General features: G+C 40.3%; 1 protein-coding gene and 1 long non-coding RNA gene across 2 annotated transcripts in view; one reads left to right on the top strand and one right to left on the bottom strand.

Moving 5' to 3' along the window:
* Positions 1–15,643, bottom strand: part of MTDH (metadherin) — a 36,031-nt gene extending 20,388 nt beyond the window's left edge. The window contains exons 1-5 of the mRNA XM_069779736.1: positions 14,933–15,643; positions 8,045–8,149; positions 3,619–3,700; positions 2,968–3,147; positions 1,389–1,457 (exon numbers count right to left, since the gene is read on the bottom strand). Of these exons, the coding sequence (XP_069635837.1) occupies positions 1,389–1,457; positions 2,968–3,147; positions 3,619–3,700; positions 8,045–8,149; positions 14,933–15,337 (841 nt within the window). The 5' untranslated portion in view covers positions 15,338–15,643. The remainder of the gene's footprint in view (positions 1–1,388; positions 1,458–2,967; positions 3,148–3,618; positions 3,701–8,044; positions 8,150–14,932) is intronic.
* Positions 15,644–15,933: 290 nt separating this feature from the next.
* Positions 15,934–17,026, top strand: LOC138684596 (uncharacterized). The gene is made up of 2 exons (XR_011323846.1): positions 15,934–16,260; positions 16,748–17,026. It is a non-coding gene; the product is annotated as an uncharacterized lncRNA (long non-coding RNA).
* Positions 17,027–18,508: the final 1,482 nt, after the last annotated feature.

Here is an 18,508-nt window from a genome sequence, read left to right as displayed (position 1 = left end):
CTAAAACCACTGCCCTTTCTCCACAGCACTAACATTATTCATGTCAGTCAACATCCTCTAAGGGTAATATGATGTCTTAGGGGAAGGCAACAACAAAAACAGCAGAGACACAGAAACCAAACTAGCTGGTAGAAAAACTCTTTTGCAACCTCACCCACTTGGAAACCTGCAAGGCAGCTTAAGTCCTGAAGCAGAAGCTTGATTATTCTGTGTTTATCATCCTATTCTCCCATCACAAACATTTACCTTCTACATGACCAGCAAGTTTTCACAGAATCACAGAAAACTTAAAATTGGAAGGGATCTCCAGAAGTCACCTAGTTCCACCTTCTGCTCAAAGCACAGCTAACTTAAAAATTATACCACATTATTCACATTCGGGAAATCATAAAGGCTGACAGTTCAAAGCATCTCTAGGCAATCTTATGAAAAGCTTTTTTCCTCATGGCCAGTCAGAATTTCCCTTACTGAAGCTTGATTATTGCCTCCTGTCCTCCCATTATGCACCTCTGAAGAATACAGCTCCTTCCTTCTGTGCTATACTCCAGGAAGTTTGTATGTGAAGTAAAGCTCTCAAAATCTAGCAGAAAGTGATTCGCTTTCTGGATCTGGGTGCTTTTAATAACTCATTTGTTGACTTGCTTAATTACACTAACTACTTTTCGTTAAAGCAACACCACTAATGTTGGCTATGAGTAAGAAACAACCATCCTGATTTCATTGTGCCAAACTAAGTCACTAAGTATACTTAGTATATATACTAAAGTATTACTATAGCAGTATCTCTTACTAGAAAACTGCTAAGATTCACTAGTCAATCACAGTCTAAAAATCACCAAATATTTTAATAATTACATGTATGACATATAATGTCATGCATATTTATTTATAAACATACATTTCTATTTAAGTACTTCCAAAATGAATGTAAAGAACTGATTAACTCATGTATACAATCTGAAACAAGTGCAATCTTTGCAATAATCAGGATTGGTATCTTTGAGCTCTGCTATTATCTGTATTAATTTTTTCTTTGAGCAAATAATCAATTCATTAACACAAAAAAGTAAGTTCGAAAAGCTAGCATAAAGATTTTCAAGTGGAGCCTGAGAATAAGCTTTATTGTTCTATAAGTAATTTGTACAATAGGTAATGTCTGAAAATTCTAGATACTGAATCCTTTTTCTACATGTAACAGAGACTGTTTTCAACCTGTTAAGAAGTAACCGCAACTTAGAAATGTAACATTTGCATAGCCAAAAAAGCCAGCTGCATAATAAAGCTCCAGATCAGTAACTTCACAAAATCCCACACTGACAATTTGTGTTTTCACTTCTGTAGAACACTTTCCTAGTTACTTAGAATGCCTAATAACGAAAGCCTTTTACCTTGTGGAATAGATGACTCCCCCTTTGCAGGTTTAGAGCTGCTAACTTGCGCATTCAGAAGCGTATCACCTGATTAAGAAGTAAGAGGAAACAGAGCTAGATTAAGTTTTTTCAAATAGCAACACCTGTAAAAATCTAAAAGAGTATCCATCACTGATACTTTAAGAAAAAACCCCAACATCAATACCTCAAAGTAAACCAAGACATTTCCAGAAAACTTAAGAATAAAATTAAAATGCTCTATTTTTTATTATTTGTGTTTATTTTGCAGACAGAATGAACTCAAAACTGAGTTAGGGCCTATAAACCAAGTAACTGCAGATTTCAAAGAACTCTAGCTAGCTTCCCCAAGAACAGAGAGGAGAAATCTAAAACAAAGGCTGTCATTTTCAAGCAAAGGGCAGCTCTAAGTATTTCAGAAATATACAGCTATTTCTAACTTCTACCTTACCATGAAAACACTAGATACAGCTCAATTCTTTTCAGATTAGTTTGGTGCAAGGTGATATCATACAATGCAAAGAACATACAATAAAGGACTCTGGCTAGAGAGGTTACAGTAGTTATGGCTAGCCCCAGAGTATACAGACAGTTGGAATTACCATTTCTTTAAGCGGTTTGTATGTAAATGGACAGAAAAAAAGAAAACAGGAAACAACTGATGTAGTCCTCAAGGACAAGAATCATGCACTCCGTCAGGATGAAAACAAGTGTCAATAAACACACCAGGTAAGGCATGCAAATTTCAGTAAGTCATTACTATGTACCAGACAGCTGCTAAACTCAGTCTTTTTGTCACTTTGCTAGAACATCAAATTTAATGTAATTAAAGCACCAAATGTATCAGTAGGTTAAAAGTATGTCAGAAAACTAAACTGTTTGTGTCTTCAGATTCTTTTAGCTTCTTAAACCATTTCTCAGTTGCAGCCAAATACGAATTCCTGTGCCTACACACAGTTTAAACCAGCCCATGCAACTTTTTTCTGAAACAGTAGCAGCCATAGAAGCTAAAGTCTACATTTGCTTATTGAATCCTTGGCTATAATAATTGATTACTAATTTCAGCCAGATGTGCCCCACCATTACGAACAGCTTTTGTACAGGTACTACTCAATCTATGTTAAAATGTCTACGCGTTAAGCAGTGAATGATCTGTAAAGAGAACTCATGGGCATAACCTCCCTACAACGAAGCGTTCAAAAAGTTAAGGAGTTGGTGCTGCTTGCAGCAGTGCTGAGGGTGCCTTTGAATTTTCCAGAAACACAAGTGGCAGAATCAGCAGAGCACAAGTGAAGGAATGGGGACATATGCCTGTGCAGCTACTGACAGAGGACCAGCGTGGATGCCAGTGTCTCAGTCACTTACTCCAGAATGTTCTCTCCTGAGCTTCCCTGACAGTGTGGCTCAAAAGAAAGGGAGTTTTGCGCAATGAAAAGTACTTTTACACAGCTTGAAATAATTTCCTCAAGAGTTACACCTCCAAATATAACTACCATACTTCCAAAACAGAGTCACTATTTAAGCATTCAAGTAAAGTTATCTTTCTAGAACACATTCACAGACCTACTGACCATCATACCTTTATTTTTTCTGAGAACAACCGGAAGTGATGATGTAGGCATCAGTTGTTCAATGGATACAGTAACTGTATTTTCCACTCCTTGGAGATTTGATTCTCCTGAGCCACCGTCGGTCAGCACCTTGTCTCGCTTACGCTGCTGTCGCTTCTCTCTGTTACTGATTTTTGTTTCCCAGGTTCCTAAAACATCCCCCAAATGAAAACATCACTAAATAAGTCAGAGAGCAAAAAGGGAAGAGTTTTAGCTTGTTTCATATCAAGCTGAAGTCTGAGTACAGGTTCAGCTTAAAAATGACAGACATGGCAGTCAACCTCAACATTAGTTTGAAAACATGGACAACTGGCCAAAGGTAAGTTTTTCTGGATGCAATGCAATAATATTTTGCTTCACAGAGCAAAACATGAAGAACATGAGGGCCCTACTATTCAGGACTTTTCTCATTTTTTGCAAGTTTAACTTAAAAAAAAAAAAAGGCAGTTGAAGTTATTAAATACTGTTGTTTCAGATTTCCAGACACAATACGCAACTATGGAGTTATGACAAAATGAGTTCCTTGTATTCCTTTATGAAGCACAAACAAGTAAATCTTAAACAGCATTTAAGCAAAAATATGCCTAATTGCATTTTTTGTGTGTGTTTGTGTTCAGTACCTTCATCAACCTCCTTTCCATCTAGACGTGACATATCCTGAACCGTTTTAGCATCTCCTTTTGATTTCTTTTTTTTCTTTGACTAGAATAAAAATAAAACATTATCTTAATAAGTACTTAGTGATCACTTGTCATAGTGATTTAGAATCCCACCCCTCCCCCTGAAATACAGGAGTAAATCTGAAACAGATTTTCCTGAACAACCTTCACTACGGACAGTCTCTTGAAAGTACTAAACACTACTTACTAATTGCTAAATATAGGTTAAGACTACTGAAGTAACATGAAAGTCTTACGCAGTACACAAATGGCAGGTGGGGGGAATGACTACTTATGCTACAGAGCACAAAGCCTGGTGGAAGAAGCTATGCTGATGGCATCACAGTCACAGAGGAGTAATGAACTGTTTGGCAAGCAGATCCCACTCTGGCAAAATTTGTTCTGTGCAGAAGCAAGTATGAAGTTATACAGGGAGAAATAAATAATGCCAGTGACTCCTTTAAAAAAATAGTGGTTAAGAGAATTCCAGCTTGGAAAATGACTTCAAAACAGGAACTGTGATTAGAGCCCATTTAACAGATGTACAGGGTTTTTTCCCAATGTTTCACCAGTTATGGCTTCTTGGCTATACAAGCAGAGATAAACAAAGAAGAACAGAGATGACTACTTCTGCATGCAGTTTTGGTGCAACAGGTAGCGACATGAAGTGTTAAAAAGATAATATTGAGAAAAAAAGATGCAAAATGACCCAAGATATTGGGAGAGAGTATATTGCAGAAAGCTTTGGAGTTTAATCTTTTGATAAGCTAAAGTGATGGCAAATTGACTTAACTACCTTCTTAGAAAGAAAATACAGTACTGAAAAGCTTTTCAATCTAGTGAGGAAAGGTGTGAAAACTACCAGGCAACCTGAATGAAAAAAACCAGACTTTTTAAAGAAAGATGGTTATCTACTCAAATGTTATAAGGGGAACTAATCACTGATTTACTGTCTCTGGAATATTCAAATAAGAATATGCTAAGAATGCTGGATATCTTTCTGGAATACATGCTTCTGCCAGAATAAGACTAGTATTTGTCAGCTTTATACCCGAGTTCAAACTATATGATTTTCTAGTCTTAGATGTCCAAGAAGAGTATAACAATCTCTCTAGAATTCAGAATTGGTAACAGCTAAATTATCACCTCAGCTGCAGCAGACATCCTATGGGCCCACAATGGCATGCAGTCCACATGCCTTTGAGTTAGCATGCCCCAAAAGTGTCACATAGCTTCAATATAGGTACTGAAAGCAGTATAGCTTGTTAACGCAGCACCAGAGATAATAAAAATTTCACTGCTTATGTGCAATGCTGTGCCAACACACCTATGACACTTAGGGAACTGACTCGAACAGTTAACTCATTGTTTACTGCACTAGGGGACCCACAATACAGATGCACCCAAACTGAATTATCTCACTTATTTGCTCAGTAGACTACCTTTACCCATGTACCAGCTATCTAACTTCTGAAAAGTCTCAAAAAGAGAAGGGCCTGTTTCAAAAGCAACCCGAGAAGAATTGGTTCTAAGAACATGAACAAGACAAATAATTTGCCAGAGCACCTTCTAAGGAAAGAATTAAAAAGGAAACAGTTACGAATTGCTTTTCGGAGCTCAAGCAGAGGAAAGATTAATAAGTTTGTACCTATGTCTCCCATTTTCAGCTACACTGAGAATGGAAGTTGAGGTCTTCGAACCTCCCACCCACAAAGCCGTAACTACCCAACTGTCCTCTGCCACTAAGAGAACACCTGAAATGACTTCAGAAGTCTCCCAGACAGCAGTTTAAGATGACTGCACCTCCAAGTTATAACTCCAGTTTCTTAAATAACTAGCTGCTACAGAGGTATTGACATCAGATTTTTCATTTCTCATGAAAACATCAAAGTTCAACAGTTCTAAAAATTAATTTCTTAGTAACAAACACTGTTTTTAAAAAAATCAATAATTCAAATCTTGAAAATATACTTTCCTAACCTGAGTTACTAGAACCTGATCTGAGAAACCAGAACCATAATTAGTTATCCAATTTACTCACCATCTGCTAAACTTAGTGCTGTAGCAGTCACTATCTCAGTAACAAACTGACTGAAACAGCAAGAGACATTAAAGGTTACTAAGCAAGCTAACTGGTCATTTTGCAGAAGCCTATTCATTCAAAGTGTCACCTTCTGCCAATGTTGGCTCTGCCACCAGCCAAAGAGCACATGAGGAACTCTGCAGGCCTGCCAAAATTTTTTAAGTCATTAAGATGCACTGTCACCCATGCAAGAACAATAGAAAAATAAACCTTTCTTCCTCATCCCTAATGGTCTGTTTATTTCTAGTATTCAAGACAAGGCAGTTTTGTGTTTGCAAACAGAATGGGCAATGAAGTTTTAACATCCTGCACTCTCATCCACAGAGTCACTTCTTAGATACAGTATCTTATGCTAAAAACTAAAAAAAAAATAAAAAATCCCCTGTACTGTGCAAGTCACTAAAATGGAAAAAAAAAGGAAGAAACTATTCAAAGTGTCAAGAGAATCATAAACCCTATGAACAGCCACAATCCAGGCATTACCCAACACTTCCCCTCCCCCAAAGCAGAACAAGAGGATACAACTTAAATGACTATCCTGAAAAAACATGCATAAAATTCACAACCCTGAAGCACCTAAGAAGTACAGAACCACAAAGGGAGTGCAATTTTCACTGAAAGCATATATTCAAGCGCACAAAAAAAATCATACCCTTCAGGTCATAGATTCTATATATTCATATATCTACACACATGCACATACTACTTAAACCCCACCCATTGACTTTTACCACCTATCCCAAGCTATACAAAGACAGAATAGGCAGGACCCCTTACAATCTTCTTAGCAGGTTTATGATGTTACAAATGCAACAGATACCCTGAGAGGCTTAATCAAATAACTAGATGCCTGTAAAGTTACCTGTAGTTTAAAGAAAGTTCTTGGGTATGTTTTTAATTGAAGGGTAACAATCAACTCCTGAGGCAATCATGCTTTGCCCAGGGTCCCCAAAGTGACATGAAAACATAATTAGCTGAATAAGCATCCAGATCCATATAGTGGTACTGATTTCCTGGAGCTGCAGCTTCAACTTAACATTTTAAAATTCAGATCACTATGTTTGCAATTTTAAGGTAAAGCTCGAGTTTAGCATTTAAACACCTTACCTACTTGAAAACCTGCTTGAGATAAAGTGAAAGTTGAGAAGAAAATTATAGTGATTCCTTCAGGACCAAATTTTATTATGTTCTTGAAAAAAACCAAACCCACAAAGTCAATCTGATATGTGACACATGGAGAAGAGAAAGAAGTGCACAGCATGAAATTTTAAGGCAAACCCATTTCACAGGAAAGTCTTTCTATTCGCTAATGCTAAAAATGTTTAGTGCCCTCTAGCTAACTAACAGGACACAGTCTTTTAGCCAACATACTAACTGCAAAAGAAGTTATTACAGGATAGTCAAGTAAGTTAATTAAAGCTTGAACAAGCTAAACAAATTTCAATAATCAGCTACTGGTTTCTTACTGTTTACACATAATCATTTATTTTTCCAATACTCCTTAGTATAGTTAGAACAAATGCATTTTGTTGAAGAAAATAAATCACAAATCCATGACAGCAGGAAAATTTAATGTACAATGTTAGCAAAAAACCGAGCCAAAAATTATCGTCAAAGGCCTATCATAAATATATCCATGTTGCCTACAAATGATAGCATTTATGATAAGGCTAGAAGATGTTAGTCCTCACAGTGCAAAAAACAACATTGCCATTAGTATGGTTTTTAGATAAAGCTACAGATCAAGCTTTAAAAAGATGTTTTTAACGTAGCTGTTCAATTTGCACAACAAAAAGCTCACACCAGACTTCAAAGCCCGTATTTGTGATCAGAAATTAAGAACTGTAATCACTAATGGATACATCTGACAAAAGAAATAATCAGGCACATGGTCTTAATCCTTTGAATAGTACTCCCCCAATTGTTAGACCACTTACAAGCCACTTAGCAATACTATCATTATGTTGCATCTCCATAGAAGCCAGCAAAGATGAAATGCAAACTTAATTTCTGTAGGCTTAACATTTTCACGTAGTGAACAGAGATATCAGTGTTTGGGGGGAGGGGGGGAGGGGCAGGGAGGGGGGTTTGCTTGATGCAAGCTTTCTGTGATAAGGCATGATCTCAGAAGTTAAGAAAATACTACTTTAGCTCTTTCCAATACCAAATTAGGTTAGTACTCGTCATAGTAAGAAATATGCTTCTTCACTCATGTAAGGAACAGGATTTCAAATCACAGAGTTATTAGAAATTGAAATAACGTGCAATAAACTTTGACATTGCCATTTCATATCCATAACTGACCTTTTCATTCTTCTTTTCTGTGTCCACAGGCTGCTTTATATTTTCTTTACGCACAGTTTGTATTACTTCATCCTCAGATACATCAAGGAAAGACCGTCCATTAGGCTGTGTAAACAATAAATGTGAATAATAAAAAATTTGGAGAAAGCAGATGAAGTAATGTTCAAATTACAGTATCAACTGAAATGCAACTATTTGTTGACTGAAAAATGCTTGCAAGATTATTAAGTAAAGCAGACAGAATTGTGGATTGGTGCTCAAAATACCCACTGCAATTCTCTATTTACCAAACATAGAAATGAGAAAGGAAAGAAACCAGGTCTCATTTCACCTCAGTCCTACTCAACACAGGAACTGCTTATCAAAAGGTAAATTTCTCAAAGTTACCAGCTTTCAGAACAGCTACAGAGACTGATTCAGAACATACAGTTGTATGTGCCATAAATTATCTAATTAAAAGAACCCATTCACCACTTTGTAGCAGTTCAGCAATGGGCTGAATTTTTAAAATTATTTCTACCTTGACCAAATTTCTGCAATATCTACCTATGCATATCCCTCACAGCTCATTTCCTTCACAAGTTAAAATTCATAGTAGAACAGAAATTAGAAGTCAAACACGAAGCATGACAACCCATTGTTCTTTTCAGACAGACTTGATTATAGGCGTTATGTTAGTCTACCATTTTCTCCTCACATAATAAAGGAAAGAAAATTAGCGTGTGTTATTTAACATATAAAGTTAAAACTCTGGACAGTCATTAAATTAGTCTTTATCATCACCTTTGACAGCAAAGGCATACACCTTAGCCTACATATTCCCTATGCAAAAAATGTAGTAATTTTTAAGTCGTGTTCATTGTTAACAAAAAGCTCTGACTGAATTTACTGCACTTGACAGCAGAAAAGATGAAAATAAACAAACCATTATACTATTGTTAGCCATTAATTTCACTCAGTGAAAAACAATTGTCAAATTTCATACTGATTCACATTCATAATGATTCAGATAAATTAAAGACTGAAAATTAAAGAAGACATTAAGCATAAATAACTACTTCATAGGTGCTTTAATTTCCACAATTTCTTTTTAAATAAAGTTCAAACTATATTATCTTTAGTTATTTTTGTTATTAAAAAACCAAAAGTGTTTTACCTCTGCATCACAGGAACCTGACTGCTTTAAAACAAAGGCCATATTACAACTTAGTGTGACCTCTTCCTTCAAATATCAGGTCTGATCCTCAGTTTAACTGGTACAGGTATTTAAGTCTTGCCATGTTATATTACACTTACAAATCACCCTTAACATAATTTCACCAGTGCATAACATAGTATTGCTTACTGTAGTTAGCCAGCATGCCAACTTCTTATTTTGTAACTATTAATAGAAACTGAAAGATCAGGTCACCTCTTCTCCTACAACAACCAGCTTTAAACTAGACTTTTAATATCTAAGATGCTGTACACTTCCCTCAGCATTCTGAAAAAGAAGTATATTTTACAGATCTGTGTCTCAACACTCTCTCTAAACGTTCCTCTCAACAAAGCTCACAGTACTCGATTCCACAGGGATACCAAAGACCTGATACTCAGTCTTGAAAATAACCTATTGCCAAAAATCAGTTCTTGAACCCCTCTATTTTCTCCAGATACTGCACAGCCATGTTATTAGTGGTGTGAGGTCTTTCAATCCATGTTAGTACCTGTGATGTTTAAGATCTTAAGTTGGAGAAAGAATCACTATTTCTAAGTTATTTAGCAGCCAAGTTAGGTAACAGGTTTGCTGTATCTAGTATTGGATGTGTGTCAAAAATGTTGATAGCCAACTAATTTTTTTAATTCTGAACTTCGCTTTGCTTCTTTGCTATTACATATATACCTGAAACTGAAAACCACTTTCTTAATCCCTCTCAAAAATTCAATACATAAAAGTTTTAATCTTTAATTTAAAAAAAAATCAGCTGTTTCTCTGAAGTAATAAACTAATTCATATCCACTAAGAACCCTCTGGAAAAATTAATCCACATGACTTTAAAATGCTGTCTGATCATCTGATCATGTAAACAACCATTAGAAATATGTTTAAAAACTTGTACTTCGATACGTTTCTCCCTGGATGTATCCCTCAGTTGTAATAGTCTCCTTTTCAGTGGAAGCTTTCCACATTTGTTTTCTGCCCACAGATGAATCATAGAATTTTAACCAAAATTCATGTGACCATTTTGGGGTATACCAAAGATAGTAACAGAAGCGGGAAAGAAAAAAGCTTTTCTATAGTATTCAGAAATTTTTTTTTTAAAGACAACTATAGCCAAAACCCCTAAGTTTAAAACTTTATGGTAATATATTAAACATCCATTGACAATATTAATTCATTCAAACTGTGCAATTTATTATTTGCCATCTTTTTTTCCTCATCCTAAAAGCTACAGGGAAGATGCAACAAGGCAGAAATAGTGCTGTCAATAACACTACTGATTTCTGAATACATTTCTTGCCTGCTGACCTTGAAATCTCAATATTTAAAGAAACCTTTTTCCACACACATTCATTTGAGGGCATTAAGATAATCCAAAATTAGAATAAAGGTTTTGCTAAGGCTGTTAAAATAAAAAAACCAATATTGTTCTTTAAATATGGTCCTGCGCAATGGATAACTCAGTTTCACACTTCAAATCACAGTAATGAAATTGCTATCATTTGAGTTTTACAAGGCTGTATTAGCCAAAGCCCTTAGCCCCACATTATAAAGATATGCCTACTTAGAATATCTTTGGCCAATGTTTACCAATATTCTTTTTTAAGAGAAAATAAACTAAGCCATTTTCTCTTTGAGCACTGGCAAATCCTACAGCCCTATTTCTCCTGCAATTTGACAATTAACATATACACAAAACCAACATGTGAGTATGTACTGGTTTTGGCCAGGATAGAGTTAATTTTCTTTCTAATAGCCAGTATAGTGTTATGTCTTGGATTCAGTATGAGAAGAACATTGATAACATACTAATGTTTTCAGTTGTTGCTAAGCAGTGTTTATACCAAGTCAAGGATTTTTCAGCTTCTCATGCCCAGCCAACAGGAAGGCTGGAGGGGCACAAGAATTTGGGAGGGGACACATCCAGGGCAGCTGGCCCAAACTGGCCAAAGGGGTATTCCATACCATGTGATGTCATGCCTAGCACATAAACTGGGGGGAGTTGGCCTGGGCAGCGATCACTGCTCAGGAACTAACTGGGCATCGGTTGGTGAGTTGTAAGCAACTGCATTGTGCATCACATGTTTTGTATATTCCAATTCTTTTATTATTCTTGTAATTTTATTATCATTGCTATTATTATTATCTTCCTTTCTGTCCTATTAAAGTGTTCCCATCTCAAACCACAAGTTTTATCCTCCCCCCGCCCCAGTTCTCTCCCCCATTCCACTGGGTGGGGGGGAAGTGAGCGGCTACATGGTGCTTAATTGCTGGCTGGGTTTAAACCATGACAGAGTATCAGTTGAAAGTATGAAAAAGTCTTTATGCAGTCTACTTCTAAGTGCAATAAGTCATAGCCTGAGAAGTTCTTTCAAGCAGACTAAGTAGGAACTTTGACAGATCAATGCAAATGCTTTTACTAAAATGTGTAGCATTTACTGTCCAGGTGTACTACAAATAATAGGAAGTACATAGTCAATTTGGTATTTTCTGCATCCACAAATAGATGGTATGAATTGCTTTCTAAAGCTGTAGCAGAGCACAGAAGACTGTTACTCAAGATTCTATGGTGTTTTGCCAATTGTACAGAAACCACGTAAGAACAGTTTCACCTTTTTTCTGCTGAAGGTTTAAAAAGTAGAAGAGAGAGGCACAGCAATTACTCAGAAGGGAAAGGAATTAAAAGTAAAGATCAAGAGATTTTTGGAGAGAAAAAAAATTCTTAACCGGGGCCAAAGAACTCTGTGACAGGAGACAAAGAGCTCTGCCCCTGCCAGGAACTAAAAAAAAAAAAAAAAAGAAAAAAGAGAAAAGGGCTTCAGGTTTACTGCATAGAATCTAAAGGAAAGATACCATGATACTACCTTGCTCCAAGCAGCTGGAGAAAGCCAGAACTGGCTCTGTAAACCATAGTGTTAATGAATGCTATACTGTTTCAGCTTCACTTTTTTTCTCAGCCTGCCCAAAGCAAGTAAAGACAATCTCATAGTTGCTACCATATCCAGTAAACGCAGTGCTATTCAACTAAATTTATTTTACTAAAAATAGCAGGTAAGTTGTACGCTACCTATACAGGAACTGAATAAAGCTACGTGCAAGAAACAAAGCAATAATACTCTTCCTCAGAAAGGGTACAGTGAAGAACACATCTGATCTTGACTGATGAGAGTTATGCATCACCTGCCATACGATGAGTTCAGTAATCCTGTATTAAAGTAACCCTACAGCTTTTAATTAGACATCTGTAGCATGCTCTTTAATGCCACAGACCAGTTGCTCTAAGCTTTCTGAAATGCCCACAATGGAAATCTAGACCCTGGCATAGCAAGCCCTGTAGTAAATCTACTGATAATAGGCTTACTTTTTTCCATTCACAGACATAAGTATTAGCATCACAGCATACAAAAACATAAGACAAAAACGACCAGGCAGCAATCAGAAAGAATTTTTGTTGCATCTTTAAATTTCCAATGTTATTTTGAGAATTCTTCATGTGACAGTTGGAAAATACTGGGACATGCTAATACAGGTTTCTACAAACTTATTTTGGAAAAAGAGCACGAGGCAGCCCTCTTAAACTTTGCCACTGGTATGAACTTATTTGCACTACAGTTAATGATTCAGTTTGTGCATTTTCTTTTTGGAAAAGGTGGGGTGGTTTGGGTTTTTTTCACCTCTGCATGGAAATAATGAATACAAAGTACTAGAAAAATAACTTTAAAAACCTTAACAATACAGAATGACAGCCTGACAGCTGAAAAACTGTTTTTACTTTTTTGATTATGAAAATATTCACTCTTACATAGCCTTAACTTTCATTATTTTGTGTCTGAGTAAACCAAGCTTGAAACATGGCAAGTATTTATATTCACCAAATATGTCAGTTGGTTAAGTTTTATACACAATTAATACAAAGCTTGCTTTTATGAAGCCCTGCACTACAGGGCATTGTGAAGTTAACAGCGTATTTACCTCTTCAGTCTATCTTCTGTTGAGGCATTTTTTTAATGTCTTCAATGATGACTTGCAAGAGTTTATGCTTTGTTTTTATACTGGAGTTTATAAAGAAAATAAACCAAGCAAAATCTAAATTATTTCCAGGATTAGTTTTTGTTTTTAAGAAGGCATAACAGGTCTACTAAATCTTGAAGGATTTGCTTTCAAGATGGAAAGAAGAATTGCATCTTTAATGTGCCTCCTCCAAAATGGAGACCTAGCTACACTGGAAAGATTCTGAATCACAATGCTTCCTCTTCTCCGTGCTCAGTGTTCAGTCTCTTGCAACTTCCAGAATCAACTTCCGTAGTCCACTGCTCAAAGACAGGTCGGTGGCATATACAGACTTTTTTTTGTTTTCTTTTAAGATATTCTAGCCTTAACTTCTCATTAAAAAAACCCCAAACTTCTCAAGTCTAAATACTGCCACAGACTCAAATGAAGGTACAAACCCATTTTCTCTCCTTTTTCTGGTCATTAGGTAAACAATTCAGGTTTTATAGAAAAAGATATAATTAAAATCACAGTTGTAATAGGCAGGGGACATCTGCTGCACTTTCGTTCCTATAATCCATTTGGACAAAAATAAGATTACAAACATACTAACAATGTAAAAGCTATAGAAGCAATCCCTTCAAGCCCCAAAACTACGATAACTGGAAGCTTTAGGACAGTTGGTATTTTCTGCATTCTACTAATATTCTCATGAAGTGCACGCACACTGTCAAAGATGGAAGGTTCCCACACCACATACTGAGGATTTAAAAAAAAAAAAAAAAGACAGGAATGATCTGTTTTTAAGGGGCTGCTAAGACACAGATTTCCTTATTAAAGGAGATGATCCTTACTGTAACAACTAAATTAGACATATTCCTACTGAGGCAAGCTCACCACAAGATTGAAATTAACATGTTCTGTCGAAAAGACACAGCAAAAAGCCTTACTCAAGTTTGAATCATCACAGCATTTATGGAACTTACAGTACTGCTTCCAATAGTCTATACCTGCCCGGACTGCAACTCCTGGCTTGAAATTCTAAGCCATACTAAGGTCTCCACTACTGGTTCCTAACCCTGCAAGCATTCGATGAATAATAAAAAATAATGCTTTCATATAATTCTTGTTTCCATTAAAAACCTTCTAAAAAGAAACGAGCGCTTTCCTCATCACCCAGGACTGTTAACGTGTAATTTCCGTGCGTGCGCGCTGCTCCTCCAGGTTTTCAAAGCAACCGAGTAACCCAGACGACACGAGACGGCTCCAGAGCAGACAGTCAGGATCCCCCCCCAATCCCTTCCACAGGCAAACATCACCCAGGTGAATCGCACGGCGGCTCGGGGGGAGCTCTGCGGCCTCCAGACCCTACGGTCGGTCCCCCCCATCTTCTCACCGGTGCCTACCCGAGCGGCAGGCGTTTTACCGAGCAGCGGGCACGGGGGACAAGGGCTGGGGAGAGGCAGCCGCGCTCGGGGCCGCTGGCCAGACGCGACCCCCCCCCACACACACCCCCCCGCCGTCGCCTTCCCGCAGGGGACTGGCAGCGCCCGGCCGGGTGCCACTGCAGACCCCCCCGCCGCCGCCGCCGCCCCCGTCCCGCCGCTGTCAACGAGCCTTTCATCCCCCCCTCCTCCGCCGCGCCGTGTCCTCACCCCTTCCCTCCCGAGCGGCGCGGCCCTCGCAGCCCCCCTCACCCGCGCCGTTTTCTCCGGCAGCTTCTTCTTGTTTCGCTTCTTCTGCTCGTCGCCTTTCAGGTGCAGCTGCCCGGGGCCCGGGCCCGCCGCCTTGCCCTGACCTCCACCGGCTGTCAGGCCCGCGCCGGCCGCCTCGTCACCCTTCTTCTCCGCCGCGCTCCGCGCTGGCTTCTTTCGGAGGCCGCCTGCGCAGGCCACGGCCAGCAGCAGCCCCAGCAGCCCCAGCCCCAGGGCGGCCGGGACCACCAGGGCGAGCCAGGTGGGCAGGCCCTGCGGGTCGAGGCCCAGCTCGAGGCCCAGCTCGGCACGCAGCAGGCCCAGGCCGCCCGACAGGACGTCCCGCACCCGCGCCGCCGCCTCCTCGGCCTGCTGGGCCGCCGCCTCCTGCCAGCTCCCCGCAGCCATCGCGGCCCCCTGCCCCGCAGAGGCCCAAACCGGGCGGGGCGGCGAGGGAGCGCTCAGGCCGAGCGCATCGCCGCCTCAGGAGAGCCGCGCTCGCCTGCCCGAGCCGGAGCCGCCGGGAGCGTGGGGAGAGGACGGGGCGCGAGCGGAACCTCGGCGGGACGCAACTGCCTCAGCCCCGGAGGCGCCCGGGTCTCCTCCTCTTCCTCCCCGCCCTCCGCCTCGCGCGCAACGTCACCGCCCCGCCGAGGGCCCGCCGCTGCCGCAGCGCGCCGCCGCCATCACCGCCGCGCGCGGGGCGGAGGGTGACGCCTGAAGGGCGGGCGCGGAGCTCCCCGCCCCCTCAGCGGCCGCCGGGCGCCCTCGCCCTCGCCCTCCTCCTCCTCCTCCGCTCCGCCCTGCCCTGCCCGGCTCAGGGCAGCGCCGGCCGCGGGCGAGGCAGGGGGCGGCGCGGAGAGGAACCTCGACGTGGCAGCCAGCGAGCGGGGCAGGGGCGGGCAGCGGCCGGCGCCACGGGGCTGCTTGGCGCCGCCCAGCGGAGGGGCCGCGCCGCCCCTGCGGCCGGGGCGGGAAACCCCGCGGCGCTTCGCTTCGCAGGGGTCCGGGGCGGGGGATGGCGGCCTGAGGTGGGCGGTTGGCGGCCTCTCCCGCCGCTTCGACGGGCCGTGCTCCTTCCCCTGTGGGCACCCCCCCACCCCCGAAACGTGCCCGTGCTGTGGTACGTGCAGCGCTGCGCGGAGTGGGCCGCCCCCGGTGGCGCGGTGCTGAGGCAGCGGGTGAGGGACGGCCTCGGCGCTCGTGTCCCGGCCCCAGCAGGGCCTTCCCACACGCGCGGCAACGTGGGTGCATTTCCACGGTAACGGTCACTAGCCAGCTCTGTTTTTAGTTTGCGGTTGCCCCAGAGAGGCGGCGCAGCTCCGGTGCGGGTACGTTAACTGCCGGTTTGTGGGTGCTGTTACCAGCGGTGGAACTCCAGGAGCAGCCCTGGGGCCGCGGCAGGGGTCTCTGGGCTTTGCAGGTAGATGCTCCTGCCTTGTCAGGCTTCGGAGGCCGGGATCAGGGCCCCGCAGCGGCCATCTCTTCTGCAGAAAAGGCATTTGAAAACGTTGCTAAAAAAACCAAACGAACCCACCGCTCCCCCAAAACCCCAAACCGGTGTGCTCTTATTTATTTCTAAATATGCTAGACAAGGTATTATAACAACATAAATGTTTTTTAAGAGCATGTTTTCTAAAAGCTCCCACAAACTGGCTTAATACACCCGAATTAAATAGCTTTAAGAAAAATACAGCGGTGTGTATCACAGTGGGAGTTGTTTTGTCATTAGGAACTCCAAAAGTGCATTTCTCCACATACGTTAAAAATGAGCCCTAAAAAATTTGACCCCAAATGCATGTCTTGATTTTTTTTCAGAAATCCGGTCTCACAGCATCCAGAGTTCCTGCAGAATTTGAGCTGTCAGAACCTCTGAGCTGGCATTGTTGAGTGGCTTTACAGTGACTATAGTCTTCTGCAGTGGTGCGTTGCTGGAAAGTAATGTTGTGTCCCATTTTTTCCACTTGCAATTCTACTTATAAAAAGTGTTCCTCTCTCACAGCCTGCTAAGAAAATATCTGGGTTTAGTGCATTGAAATCTGCATGGGATAACTGAAATTTAAAATGTAGTAAAATAAAATTCATTTGTTTAAACAACACAGTGATAGCTTACACTGCTTTCATATAATCATAACTTTGCTTTATTTTGTAAAGTGAATATATCTTTCACATACAAGTATTTATGTGTTTTTACTGCTTTCAAAGTTTTTTAGTAAAGTACTCCCAAATTGCTTCTAAGTCCTACTTTTTTTTTTATTTTTATGATACCACCAGCCTGTCAAGTACTGCTTTTCTAATTGATTTCAGTTGGAACAAAGGGTATTGCTGGAATTAGTGGTAGCAACAATCTCAGGCAGAACATTTTACTGGTAGACATTTATATACTTCTAGAAGATTTTATTTTTTTTTTATTGATAGCCATAATACTTTATTTTTTTATAAGCCTTTTATGCTTTAGCACAGACTGTGCACATTTATCAGAAAATATTAACTATCATTGTGCTGGTTGTTGCACAATTCAGCCACCCTAGCATCCCAAATAAATTATTCTATAAGTAGGTTTTTTGTTTAAGATGTTGCCCTATATAGATAGAGGTGACGGAACAGTGGTCACATAGTTTTAGTTCTAAATACATTAGCTGAAAAAATACACCTAACAAATTTGAAAGCATCATTCAGCTACAGTGGATGTTTTGTTTAGTTTTGTTTAAACCGAGGCTACAGAACAGTAGCTATTGTTCATTTTAAAGGAAACGCTGCAAGAACCCGGTGAGGTTGAATTCCACAATGCGAGCGATTGACTTTAAGACCCACTGAAACTTTGTAAACGCAGCACCGTGGCACCACCGAGTGGCAGCATCGTGAATAGCCGAGCAGTTGGAGGAAACATTTGGGGGCCGGGGGGAAAGGTGGCAGATCCTAACTTGAAAATAGCCACTTTCGGTTTGATTCGGCTGGTCAAGCAAGTTAATCTGTAACTAATAAATGTCTTTTTATTCTGAACTAATGAGATACAGCCATAAATAGGCGTGCAATTTGCAGCGAATTGAAATATTTTGAGGAAAGTTTGTGTGACTCATTAAAAATGGCAGGAAGAAACATATCAGTCTCACAGTACTCATCAAATAAAGCAAACGTTTTATTTCATACTAATTTCAATACTGTTATAAGTCTAGTATTAATCTTCAGATGCCTTAAATAGATACCCCAAGGACTCTTTCTGGCAGTGCTGAACATAAAACATCTTTCTCAAGCTGTCCTTTCTCTGAAGGATCACAGCAGAAGGTTGAATGATACATTACAAAAGAGAAAATAATGACAAAACAAAAAAGAATGAAGACAAAGCTTAATTTTAATTTTTCTAAATGTAACCTTTCTTGTCCCTGCAAACATTCCTTGTTTTACCGCAACTGCTATTAGACGTACCCTATATAATACCTTTCCACAACCACATTTAAAACTTAGCACCTGCCATTTGGCATGGCATGAGGAAAAAGGAACTATTGCTTCATAGAACTCAAAATACCTGTTCCATCTGGTTTTTATGATTATCTCAAACAATATTGAAGCCATGTGTCA

Source organism: Haliaeetus albicilla, chromosome 3, assembly GCF_947461875.1.
Source record: "Haliaeetus albicilla chromosome 3, bHalAlb1.1, whole genome shotgun sequence".
Taxonomy (NCBI): domain Eukaryota; kingdom Metazoa; phylum Chordata; class Aves; order Accipitriformes; family Accipitridae; genus Haliaeetus; species Haliaeetus albicilla.
This window is presented reverse-complemented; position numbering and strand designations above follow the sequence as displayed.